Raw genomic sequence first — 13,247 nt, 5'->3', positions numbered from 1 at the left:
CAAGTTCCTATTGCACCAGAGTATCCCCAGTGTCAGGTAGCGCTAGCATCTTAACACTCGCACCATCTTTCGTCGTATTGTGCAGCTAAAGATGATGAGTTCCTCTGCCACATGTGCGGAGCAGGGACGTGGAAACTGGATGCCAGAAAACACAAGCCATGAGGGGAAAAATTAGGGGATGTGAGACAGTCGAGCATCTCCATAATCTTCAGCCCATTCCCTAGTCATAACTGCTGTTCATAGTTAAAGGGTCCCTGAACCAATTTGGACAAATTCTGTAGATGTGTAGGGTACATCTACAGTAAAACATTCGCACTGCAATTTAAGTGAAGCATCTCATATTAAAAGAGCTATGGATGATTTAAAGTTTCCCTATTCCCTAGCCATGCTTTTTCCCAACTCGTGAAAGCTTCGCCTTCACTGGCTCCACATCATGATGCAACTATGTGTCGTCTATTTCCGGTTGCCTTGGAACCAGCATGCGAAGCCTTTCCAACCTCTCCGCTAGCCACCTGGCCATCGATCTCCCAGGAGTGCTGTCCAAGAAGCTTGCATTACAAGTTTTCTGTCACAGCACCGAGCATGTCTGGTATTCCGGTAACCGCAGGTGAGATAAGCATTTTGACGCATGGGTGGAGGCATAAACTAAAGCCCCTCCATATTATTATCGCTGTGATGAAGGACCTTTAGCGTAAATGTGAGCAGCCTGCACGGTGCAGTCACCTAGTGGTGCAGAGCTTAACCAGCCAGCTACTATTCCTAGCTTTTAAAGAGACAAAGTATTCACAATTATACTCCTGCTGAAAATTTACCCCAAGAGCAAAGTAGAATATACTTTGTTACTGCCATATTAGCTCTGCATTTGTCTGGTCGTGCTCTGTGCCGCCAGGTGGCTGCACCGTGTAGGCCATTCATGTTTGCATCTCCGGTCATCCGGTAAAAGGCCCAGCTTGTTTGCACTTGTGTTTACCTGAATATCGGACAAGCTAAAGCTCTCTATAGTGGTGGTAATCCTCCGGAGTGAAGTGAGAGCCACAAACACACGTAGGTGCTGGCACTGATTGGATACCAACAGCCCGATATGCTGAAGCCACTGTGCTTGCATGTTGCCTTGCAGAGGGACATGATGTTACTTCTTGACATGTCGCTGATTGCTAGATTTGCAGCCCACAACATAACAAGGGCGATCCATGGTGCTCGCAAAAAGAAATCTCAAAATTGTGGGGCTCCTGACTCGTGCTCTTGGGACAAAGGAACAACAACACACTAGTGCAAACAATCACAAGGGCATTTATTGCACCTTTCACATACTAATGCCTGCTAGCCGAGTTGCTATCCACTAAACATGCAGACGGGCGCACAACAAATCGCAAAAGCCCGACTCACCGCGACCGGATAACGAGCTAATATGTTTGCCCCATGCTGGACACCAACGCCAGGTCATTCGCACGTACGGTCATGTGTATGGTGGCGCGTTCGAACGACCATGTTCGTCCATTTTGGTGTAGGCCTCGCGAGACGGTCTCGCAGAACCATGGATCGGTGCACACACAAAAGATCCGCACCGCTTGCTGACCCCTAACCAAAGAGGAACAGCCTTCTCCTTTTTGTGCCTAAGTAACCCCGCCGTTAGGTGGAGTTTGCACAGCAACACTCGCGCCATCTTTCATACTACCCTGCAGGCATACCAACTGCGCAGTAAAGCCCCGCAGCAAAGCCGGATTACAGGAGACAGGAGCTATGCGAGAAAACAACATATCAGGGGACGCGTGAGAGTACACATACCCACAAAATCAACACTGACCATGCAGCTCCCGTCAACACGGAGAATGTTATAACACAAGCTGACAACACTTGCCGTATGTTGGAAGTGTTTGAGTGTAGTGAGAAATTGTCCTGTATTGTCTTTCTGTTACTCCTTTTATAGAACCAATTAACCAACACTTCAACTATTATGAACAACATTTGTTCACCCTAAGGTTGGCAAAATTATCAATGACACAACCTGGGTAGCTAATCAGATAGCTTGCTCAAATGAGGTCAACTGGGCTAACTAAGTCAATTTGGAGGACGCAGCTGAAAACTCGGGGGAGCAGCACTGTTGTGATCAGTAGCGATGCACATTTTTAAAGCCTTATAATAAATTACATACTTTATACGGAGCACTTAAATGCATCACTTCATGATCAGAAGGACTTACACTCAGTAACTCAGGACTTGGCTCAGTATGTTTGCACAAAATCATCAAAATCATTTCAAGGTTCCTTTAAAGAAGAATCACAACAATGAATTTCTCTGGAGCAAAGCAGGTGCACGTACCGGGTACACCTTCAGCCGCCACGTAAGCCCCGAGGTGGTGAGAGGTCGGCTGTAGACGGGGTCAGCACGCTGCTGCAGCACCGAGAAGTTGCGCAGGAGAAAGGCGCTCGACTCGTATGGGGGCACCATCTCCGAGGGGAACTCCTGGCCACCTCCCGGTAAGAGCAGCAGAGGGGGCGAGCATGGGGGCTGCCGCTGCAGCAGCTCCCCCAGCCGGCGCACAATCTCCGGTGAACGTGCAATGAGCTCGGAGCGCGAGCACGAGCTCAGCTGTGCTTCGGCGGCCTGTAGCAGTTGCTCCAATTGTTCCGTCTCCTGGGTGAGGGCATTCTTCTGTGCTGCTCAGTGAGGAGTGAAGGAGAGGCAGTGGAGAGGAACGAGTTTCAATGATGCTCCAGAGTACAGGTGACCGTCTGAGCAGCAACAAACAAAATATAACAATGCAAGCGCTGGGCTCACAACAACAATCATCCTGCACCAACAGACCACGAACATCGCATTTCCGCAAGACAGCCCTTGCCACAATCTCTGATGGTACATGAGGCTGCTCTGCAATGTCGAAGGTGGCCTCATTGCCTGTCTTTTATTCTAGGTCATTTCTTGTCTCACCTAATCTCTGCTTCCAATAATCTGTTATTTCAGTGCTAAAGTCTAACAATCCGGATCAGCCTGACATTCACCTCCAGTACCCATTTATGGCTTCAAGCTGCAAGCATGTGCCTGCAGTGCAAGCATATCAGCTACGCAGTAAAGAAAATCATCAAGAATAATGCTTAATAATAATAATAACACATCACAGTTTGGGGTAAGGAAGAACTGAGCTGAGGCACTACTAGAATGAACAGTCAAGAACGACCTACTCTGGAAATGCTTGTGCATTTCTGTACTTCCAAGACCTATGTCAAGTTGTGTCGTAGTCATAACAATTTTCTTTCCTTTATTATTTAGGCCCTAAGACTTTCATCCTATCCACCCCAATAGAGAGGGCACTCACCGACCAGGGAGAGCAGGCGCCCTTTCAACTGGGCATCCAGGCGCGCAATCATGTGCTCTACGGCGTTGCGTATCTCATGGACACGCAGGTCCTTGGCCTGTCGCACAGCCTCCACGGAGCGTTCCACCTGGGCCACCAGCCCCAGCAGGTGGACCAGACGGCGCCGCAGGGCTCCCACCTGCTCCCGCACGGCCGCCACCTGCTGTGCGTGCACCTCCTCCAGGGGCTTGAACACATGCCCACAGTGCTGCACCAGGGCGACACAGAAGTCTCTGCAGCTTGCAGCCAGAGGGAATTGCAGAAAGCCAAAAATCCACTGCTCGAAGCACGCAACAAGGGGGGAGGCCAGCTTGCTGGAATAATGAAGGTTCATATTTTCCCACGCTCCTATGCTTGCCACGGAAGCAAGGAGAGCAGACGCCTTCTTCCTCTTTTTTCATGTGGGGAGCCAGAGAGCTTTGCCTACAGTGGTGCAACCAACTTACAAACCGGCCACAAACTTAGAGCAACAAGTGCCCCTACGCCCATTGGATTGAGCAAAGAATGAGGCAGGGCTGTCGAAACCGGCTGACGCAGCCGGTGAATGCCGGAGAGCAGAAGAGTGCAAGCTACGACAAAGGAAGGACCCGAGGTAAACGTCTTGTTCCTGTCCTTTGTCACGCCCCGCCCCTTGTTTGCCAAATAACCCCAGTAGACATCTCTGTCGTAACTAGCCTGCCCCAAGCAAATCCACTGGTAGCAATAAACATTGTTGTGCTGGTCAATCAACAGTGTGTTGTGTTTCTGCTTGCACTGATACCGTCGAAGCTCTGCCATGCAAGGGGAGCAATAGGGAGTTGGCCATCAAGCCTATGCCTTACATATGAGAGCGGCTCGAAAGAGCCTCTTCCGTCTGGGCAAAAGCCACGACCATTTTGACATTGGCGTCAAAATCGTTTGGTGCCCTATATGGAATCCTGAGATGTTTGTGTAGTTCTGCAGGGTACTAATGATTCCATAGGGTCTAATGATTCCGAATAATAAAACCAATTGTTAGAAAGTGCTCGCCCTTGTGTACCTTTCTTCGCCCCGTCTGTGTAGCGCAGCAAAGTTTCGCAATGCTTCTCCAAAAGTTTGAGCGTTCGGGGAAGCCACAATAAACATACTTTTTTATTACTGACGCTGTGTTATGTCCTGCCTTTCTTTTAATGAAAGTGGCAGCAAGTATAGTGGGATGGGACTGTGCATTTTCATAGAAACTAGCAAATTTAGTCTAGACTTTAAACCATGCAATGTCTGATCATGCCCATAACACCACACCCTAAGTGGCATGCGCATGTGTGTTTGTTTAGCTACTGATCCAACCTAAAACCACTCTTTAAGCCTGTATAATTTTCTAAATTCATTTTTCTACTCACAGCCTGAAGGCAGTTACAGAGGGGACACAAATGCAAAGTGTAACTCAAACTAAACATAAGGAAACAAAGCACAATATAATGAAATGTAATAAAGTTGTTAGCTCACTGCAGCAGAATAGCAACATTTCAAAACATCTCCTTTCACAGCACAGCAGTAATCTAAACGAAAGCCTGCTATAGCAGTTAAGTGAACAGCTCAAAGGCACCTAGTGTTCTTTGCTACACTAGTTATGTATTGAAAAGAGTAGCATGGCTGCAATCTTCTAGCAACATAGTAATTTTTCAAAGTTATTTGGTCTCAGCAGCTCTCCGTTTATCCAAATCATACAAAAGAAGCTAGAGCTCTGCATGGATGCATACAACCACATCGCTAGTAAGAATTGACCAATAAGTGGTAATATAAAATAAGTGGTCTTGCGAACATCTTGTATAACGGCTGCACACACTTGCCTTCCCATTCTGTGACAACACCATTACTAATTTTGCTGTGTGGTTATAAACCAGTAGCGTGCACGACAAAATATATGATCGCTTGAGAGAGGAGGTGCGCAGCACCAGTTGAAGATGCTGCAACTTACGGTACATTCGACGGGTTTCCACATCCCTCTGACTCGGTTCACAGCAGCACGGAACCCCTCAACATGGGAGCCCGAAAAACCCCAGTCAAGCTGAATGTTCAGCTGCTCCCAGAGCAATCAGAGAAGCAAAGTGACTGGAATTCTGACTGAAATCAGCTGCACTCCCAGCTTGAACGTGAGAGTGTCTCAAAGCATTTTGAGCTGTGCACAATGCTCGGTAACAGGCAAATGCAAAGCATGTCACCAGAGAGCTAGAAATCGGCCAATTGAATGTGCCATTAGTAAAACTTATTGGCATGCTTTTACTCTGATTTTCATAATGCTACACCTCATCGCATGCTAAGGTGCTCCCCTCATCTGCACAACTTCCTTTTCCCTCATGCAGCAACACACGTCTTTTGAGCCAGAGACAAGTGGAACCTGACAGCGCCCAAACTCTTAAGCAAAATTACACCCTTTGGGTCGTATCTTGCCACACAACAATAATCGTCATCTGTGTTGTCCGCATTTCCTTTCTTTAACACAGAGAGCCCAGTACTTCCAAGTCACGAACGGCATGTGCATTGAATTGCATGCACAGAGCATTCTTGACAGGAAAGTAGCGAGCGCAGCGTTTTCAAGAAAGGAAACAAGCAGGACAGATGACGATTATTGTTGTGTGGCAAATATACACCCGAAAGGGTGTACATTTGTTTAAGAATGCAGGGCAGAGTGAAAAGCCACAGCTCGTGCCTTACCGTTCCACCCCAGAGGGCACACTGGTGGCAGATGCAGAGGCGGCAGTTCCAGCAGTAGACGCTGAGCTTCTCGCCCTTGTGGTGTTGACAGCGCTCCTGATCACGCGGCTCGGGGGAACCGGGCTTGGCAGCCTCTCCAGTGGTTGTGGCTGTCGCTGCAGCCGAGCTCAGCTGCAGGGTGTCCAGCTGCTGAGTGACCTCCTCGACCCAGCGACAGTTGACCAGCTCATGTAGATGCAGGGAGGCACGGCAGTGCGGGCACTGAGACCGCTGTTCCGTCAGCCAGCGCTGCAGCCATCGAGTGTCTCGTTTTACCCTTTTGAACGACTCACGTTCTTGAACCAGAATTTGAACAGAATATTTCGGTTAAACCTGGAAGTATTTTATATTTGAAATGTCAAGTATTTTCACACTTATACTCATGGGGTTTTTCATCCCATGGCTCCATGTAGGCTGTGAGAAAAATAGCTGCAGCGACTTGGGAAGACTGTCTTGTATGTTCAAGTCGCCTTCTGCACTAAGTGTTGCAGCAACAAAATTAATCAGAATCACACCGCCTCCCCTCAAGCACCGAGCAGTGCAGACAGCAAAGGAGAGAAAGGAAATGCACAGAAAGTAACATTGACAGTGGTGCCATGTGAGCTCCTGTCCAGCATGCTGGCTCAGCCACAGCTATGCAGCAGAAGGAACCACCAATATTGCTTGATTTCCCTGACCTTCTATTAGGAATAAAAGTGCGCTAAATAAGTTTGTGCTTTCACTAGGCATGTAATAGCATTCAGGCGTAAGATAAGCAGTAGTCAGGTGTTTTGCAACTACTTTCCTGCCATTCATTTAGCTACTCAGTTGGGCACTGTACAGATTAGGTTAATATCTTTAAAAAAGGTTGAGCGTCACTTAAACCAATTCTGCAGCAGCTATTACTGCTGAAGATCCTTGTAGCACATATGACGGGGAACGTCAATCAAATGAGCCCAAGTGAACATTGCCGTAGTCATTTAAGTCATCCCTCAGAAACAGAAACCACAGCCATTGATTGCCAAGGCGAGCCTGCACTTCCGTTGCTGTTATACTTCACTGTACATCTTGAGCAGCAATTCTGCGGCCACATTTTCCAACATATATTTTTTCCATTATTCTTGACCTTTGTCATAGCGCAAGTGCTTGTATGCTGGTGGCTTCATCACGATCATAACATAATGTACTCTAAGGTAAAAAATAGCTGCAAAATACAGTTCCCGAGTAAGGCAAATCATATCTGCAAAAATCTGCAAGGTGGAAGAATTTCCACAAAACTCAGTAGAGCCACAAAGAATGTTTTTTAGTTAAGAGCACTTCACAGTTGAATAAAAATTCATCCTAATCAAGGAACTGTACTCAAGAATAAGGTCTTCTCGAGGCAGTCTCTCTACCATTTGAGCTAACCAGAAGAATGGCGGACCGCATAGCAAGGTCGCATTAATCAACAACTGGAAGCACAGGGACAGTGAATAAGGCCCCTGAATGAGTTCTGCAGAAATATGGAAATATTCCACGATGCCAATTTTGCCACTCTGATTTGGGCATCTGCCAAAACAGTCCAAATAGGAGAAAATAATTTTATGAGCGTGACATCACACTGACATACACCAGCAGCATACATACATATACATACATACATACTGACATACAGCATGAAATTCATGAAAGGAAAGTTTGGCCTACATTTACTCTGATAGCAATAAACTCTTGCATCAAACGAATAAATATGAAGCTTTGAAACAATACTTTACCAGCCTTAACTGATTTAATGTTGCTCATTCGTGTGCCTTTAATAAATCACAAAATAATGAAACAAGCAAATCACTTGCGACTCACTCGAATGCAGGCGTAGCAACAAAGCTTGGAGCAGTGTGGGCACAGATGAGCATCCCGCAGTCGCTCCATGCAAATGAAGCAGCGGAACACCTCTGCCAGGCTCTGCAGACAACCACATGGCCACACTACAGCATAGCCACACGTGGCTGAGGAAGGCAAAGCTCTGCACTGCTGGTTTATCACAGGCTTATCGATCTTTTAATGACAGCACGTATAAATACTAAAAACAGTTTGTTCATTCTCTGTCTAAATGCGCAAAATACATCGAGAATAAGAATAATTAATGAAAAAAATATATATTTTACGCAAACTTTTGTAGCCATAGGGGGGAAACCCTCAGGCAGAAAACTGAAAGTGGGCTTCACGTCGATCCACCTATGGCTTTACTTGAAATTTGTGCAGATCACTCTCGTCATATGTGAACCATAGGTGTTCATTTCATTTGCTTTACACCATGTGTGTGACATCACTGCAGCCAGAGATCTTGAATCGGTCTGCCTCCTACGACCGTGCTTTCAAAAGTATGCGAGTCAAGTACCGATCTACCACCACTTCCCGTGTTCCTGCTATAAACAAACGATGCATGCTGCCCATTATTCAGTGTTGGCCAAGGACATTAGCCAGAAACCTTGTACTCAATAAAGAAACTCAGTAAGAAAAATTTTTTCTTCTTCTTCTGGTGCAAACATTCATCAATAAAGGGTTAACATATTCAGAAGCATCAGCACGATCCAGATGTAAACAAATGAGTGCCTGCCCACATTTTTATTCATCAATGTATAATACACCAACCTAACATGAGGCACTGTGGTGTATGCGGTGTGCCAGGCAAAGTGCCTTGGAATGCAAGATGAAAAGATGAAGACAAAAAGTGCACGCACTGATGTGATTCCACTGTGTGACAAAAGACGACCACTTCAAAGAGTGGCAAGCACGAGGACTCGTGGCACAAGTAACGAAAATAAAGTAAAAATGATCCAATCACGAAAGCCGACAGAGCTCCCAAGAACCAATCACTGGTAAACGTGGAGCTCCGAAATTCACCAATCCAAAAAGGACACAAGGGTGAGAGCAGAAGAAAAGCGAGGCGCATTGACAGAAAGAGGAGGAGTCCCAGGAAGTGATGCAGGGAAAAGGTCGGCCACTGGACCAGGAGCCGAAGGGCGATCAGGTTCCAGACACGAGCCACCGGGGCTTCGCCCTACCGGGGTAACCTGTCGACCTTGTTGTGTGCTTTGCGACTTCGCCAGGCCGCAGACTCTCACCCGAGGCCTGCGAACACCTGTGCCCGTAGGCAGAGTGTGAGCAGTTGGGCTGTGGGCCCGAGTTGGCATACAGCTAGCTGCCTGGCCAGAACGTCCTCGTCTCCTGCCACTTCCACCTGAAAGTTCCGCTGAGGGGCTTACATCCCCTTTGCTCCAATCATCAACTCGCCGCTCCGCCACATCACTGGCCTTGGTGAGAACAGTGCCACTTATCTTATCGTCTCGCACACCGCCTGTCAACATCGAACTGTATTTGCGTTGACCCTACCAGGTGCTTGTGTTATACCATGAATCTACTTAGTGTGTTAGTGCTATTTTAATCCAAGTTGAAGATTGTGTGTTGCTGTTAATATTTCAGTAAATGTGTATATGGTACACTCTTTCATGCAGGTTATATTAAATTTTGTGCCTGTTTTCCTGGAACAGCTTTGTCCTTGATTGGGTTATCTGGGGTTCTGCCTCAGGGACCCGTTTGAAACCTCTGAAAAGGAACCTGCATCACAGGCACATAGCCATAAGCCTCTAGGCTAAGCAACATTACTGTTGTGCACACTCCAAGATGATGACAAAACAAATTAATATTGTTTCCTGCCATCTACAACCAGCAGCAACTACAGAAAGTTCCCACTCACAAAGCAGCCAAATGAACAAGCAGAGATGCATGCGAAACAGTAGAGTGATGCTTGGTCTGCTGTTGTCGCAGGATAAACTAGCAAAGAGAAGACACAAACAGATAAACAGTATGGTGACGTCGTTACAATAGCCAGTTCACTGCGCAGAGCCCACACAAATGTACACGTGTCAACGTTCTACTTCTCCACTTTTCAACAATTTACGCTTGGTGGTCACAGCTTCAGAAGTAGGTATTGTGTTCAAGTCGAACTGAGCAAATTAGGTTATCAGCTTTCTCTGCACGTGAAGCTGCTTAGAGATTACTGTTTGAGCTCCTGTGACGTCAAGGGAAGAACCAAGGTGTATCCACACTTCACTTTACGGAAGCAACAGGGGACAAATTAACATTGGTAATGCTTCCAGCAAACATCCATTACTTTGCAAATTCGAAGGCCACCTGTCCCCAATGCAAAGTTATGCTACCAAATGCCTCAGCAGCTAATGCAAGTCCATTCTCCTGAAATTGCAGAGATGGCTTCCGTCTCTGGAACGAAAGGTCCCTCCCAACATTCCCAGGAGGAACTGCATGTCACCACAAGACCCAGCAGAGTCACATTGCTGCTACACAAGGTATTCCTCTTAAGAGTGTGGTACACAGGTTGATTACTCTTACTGCAACACAAATGTTTTCAATCTAGAGCACTTTCTATGGTATGACTAGTTCATATATTACCAGTGGAACTTATGGTTGTAACTTTACATTAAATCACACATTATCTATGTGCATTTGTGTTTTCAGTGTGCGACATATTGTGTTTCGGTAGCGATCACAAGTGGTGCGCTGTGGCTGCTGGTCACAAGAATGTTCAGCTCCGCTTGTTGAATAGTAAATAGAGCCAAATCCGCAACGCCTACCACGTAATAATGGTGTCACGTCTTGTGACATAAAAATATGCAAGTTACTATTACGTGAAATTACATGATGCATACTTATACGTTTCTTTTATATGTGAAGACAAGCTATCTTTCTTGGTCGCGAATGCGGCCTGTAAGAGAGGTCTATCTCTATTTCTTAGAATTGCCTGCTATGTAAAAAACGGAAAATAGCCAAAGCCAACACCTTACTGACAGCTCACTGTGCATTAGGATTTCCTTAAGCAGGCCTCTATTATCACACACATCCTTCAAATCCAACCACAAAGAAAGCACTAAAGAATGAAAAGTAAATTACAAATAATATACTTCTATTTATACTAAATATTGTAAATATTCACACACTCTTGCTGATACACAGTGGACGCTATGCAACTGGTCATGCCTCAGCTCACAGCAGCCAACTCGAGAGCAGCAAGTGTTTCCGAAACTTAATGCTAATGCAAACGTAGCGCTTGTAGTGCACTTCTGTTGGCAGGAATGCAGGCCCAATATGTAAGGCAGAGGCACAAGCTTCTGAGCTCCTTACTGATGATGAGACAAAGGCTAGGTAGAGGATAAATAATCCTGTGCTGTAAAACATTTTTTTTTTTTTTTTCAGAGTTCTTTCCTGGACCTGGTAGCGCAAAGGGGGCTTCACACCATTTGTTACATGCACAATTGTGACCGCTGTCCCTTCCTGTTTACAACTGCAGGAAACAATGCGTGGTGTAATGTATCTTGGCTACATATTTGCTCACTCACAGAAACTTGAAGAGGAATGAACTGCATCTTGTTGCAACATATGCTGTGTTTTTCATTCAAAACCCAGTACAACATAAGTACTCAGTTTAGCAGCGGAGGGTTTCTGGATTTGCCATGTTCACTATCCACATGGTGGTTCCCTCACCTATTTCAAGGAGGCCTTGTGTGTTATGCCATTCGTAATCTTTCTTTTGTTTGTCTCTGATGCTACAGGTAAAGCAGCCCACAGCTTCGTCCCCCTTCGGGATCGAGCTCGCATTCCGTTATTGAAGAGAGTTAATTGTCATGTAGGTGCCCAAGGGCATAAAGTAAAAGGAGCAAGCTGACAGGGTCTTTAATGACAATGATAAGAATACAGCTTAAAAGGAGGCAAGAAAGTCTTGTGCCGTCGTGGGTGTACACCAACCATAAGTTGTAAAGAAAAAAAAAATCTAGAGGGAGTCACAGGAGCACTGCATGCAAGTAACACAAGTTTCAGCATTTTAAAACTGAACCCAATAATGAAAGCGGTGCAGCCACTGCCTCATGTGCAGCTCGATCATGTCTCCACAAATTCCACAAATCCTGAGCACCCACTATAAGGCCCTTCGTATGTCCAAATGTAAGAACGCTGCACATTTGGCTCTTTCTTTGACAGTATAATGCTCAGACATAGGTAGAAAGCAAACGCAAAAGTGAGCATGTTTTCCTTCTTCAGCTGCATTTGAGGGCAAATATTGCAAGCTAGACCATGCTCCACGATTTGATATACAGTTCTCTAAAGGTTGCAGTATACCAAAACTGCTGCATGCCAGGAGTGAAAACACGTACTCGACGTCGCCAAAGTTGCGGCCGGGAAGGCATTAATCTGTGGAGAAATAACTCCTGCGCAACGTTTTCAAACGTAGCGTACTGTTACGTACGTTAACAATGCAAAAAAAAAAAAACGAATATTTCCAATGTCGCGCACGTATCTGTGCTTAAAATCACGTTTGCCGGCTAGCGTTACACTAAAATTACAGCTATAAAGTTGTTATAGATGCCACCATGAAGAAATACGTGAATGGCAGTTCAAAACAATACAAATATTAAACTTACCTCCACACCGTGATCCTCCATCGTTCACCTGTGAGAGAAAACAGCATACGTAAATTTACAAGTAACATGCGGGAACAAACATGAAAGAAGGTGTACACCTGTCATATTGCGCGTCCTGCTGATTATCCAAGTTATGATCGACCCAGTGGTACAGTGCGTTTGAGAGCAACGGCTGAGTGCTTGCAAAGAACGTATGCGATGTGATTGGCCCAACTTAATTTAAGCGAACTGTACGAGCGCAAACATGCACCTGCAAACGAATAAGCCAGGCGCAAGACGGAAATTCTCGCAGTGCGGCAAACGTTCTTTCTGCTGGTACACTGTCACTTCCTACATTTTGACCCCAGATCTGTGTGAAAAAGCTAGCGACCCGCAACGAAAGTCGAAACTCACCACTTGTCTGGATACAATTACCTAACGTCAGGAAGTACGCAAGCGCAAGCAGTCAGCAGCATGTCACAGGAAATTACAGCTGTTCTCAGCGGCGGGACGTCATGGAATACAGCAAAGCGGAGGCTCGTGCATAGAGATGGCTCGAGCAGCTAATCCATAGGTGGAGGAGGATGCAGGCAATGCGGGGGAGGCGGTGAACAGGGATTTGGAGCCAGCTGCTCTCACTAGATGTCGTAGCTGAAATAACTACAACGCAGCACTTGATCAAAACGACTTGATACGGCTGATACATCGATCCACCCTTTTTCGGGCTTTTCGGTCATAGAGTTTCTCCATAAGTT

General features: G+C 46.1%; 1 protein-coding gene across 3 annotated transcripts in view; it reads right to left on the bottom strand.

Moving 5' to 3' along the window:
* LOC126538797 (uncharacterized) overlaps positions 1-13,173 on the bottom strand; it is a 64,175-nt gene extending 51,002 nt beyond the window's left edge. The window contains exons 1-6 of one of the 3 annotated variants that reach the window (XM_050185521.3): positions 12,907-13,173; positions 12,514-12,541; positions 7,883-7,984; positions 6,026-6,313; positions 3,314-3,560; positions 2,320-2,657 (exon numbers count right to left, since the gene is read on the bottom strand). In XM_050185521.3, coding sequence (XP_050041478.1) covers positions 2,320-2,657; positions 3,314-3,560; positions 6,026-6,313; positions 7,883-7,984; positions 12,514-12,534 — 996 coding nt within the window. In that variant the 5' untranslated portion in view covers positions 12,535-12,541; positions 12,907-13,173. The other 2 variants (XM_050185538.3, XM_050185526.3) reach the window with 2 other exon arrangements.
* Between the last annotated feature and the right edge of the window lie 74 nt (positions 13,174-13,247).

This window comes from Dermacentor andersoni, chromosome 3 (assembly GCF_023375885.2).
Source record: "Dermacentor andersoni chromosome 3, qqDerAnde1_hic_scaffold, whole genome shotgun sequence".
In the NCBI taxonomy this organism is placed as follows: Eukaryota; Metazoa; Arthropoda; class Arachnida; order Ixodida; family Ixodidae; genus Dermacentor; species Dermacentor andersoni.
The sequence above is the reverse complement of the archived record's forward strand: the minus strand, read 5'-3'. Positions and strand labels throughout refer to the sequence as shown.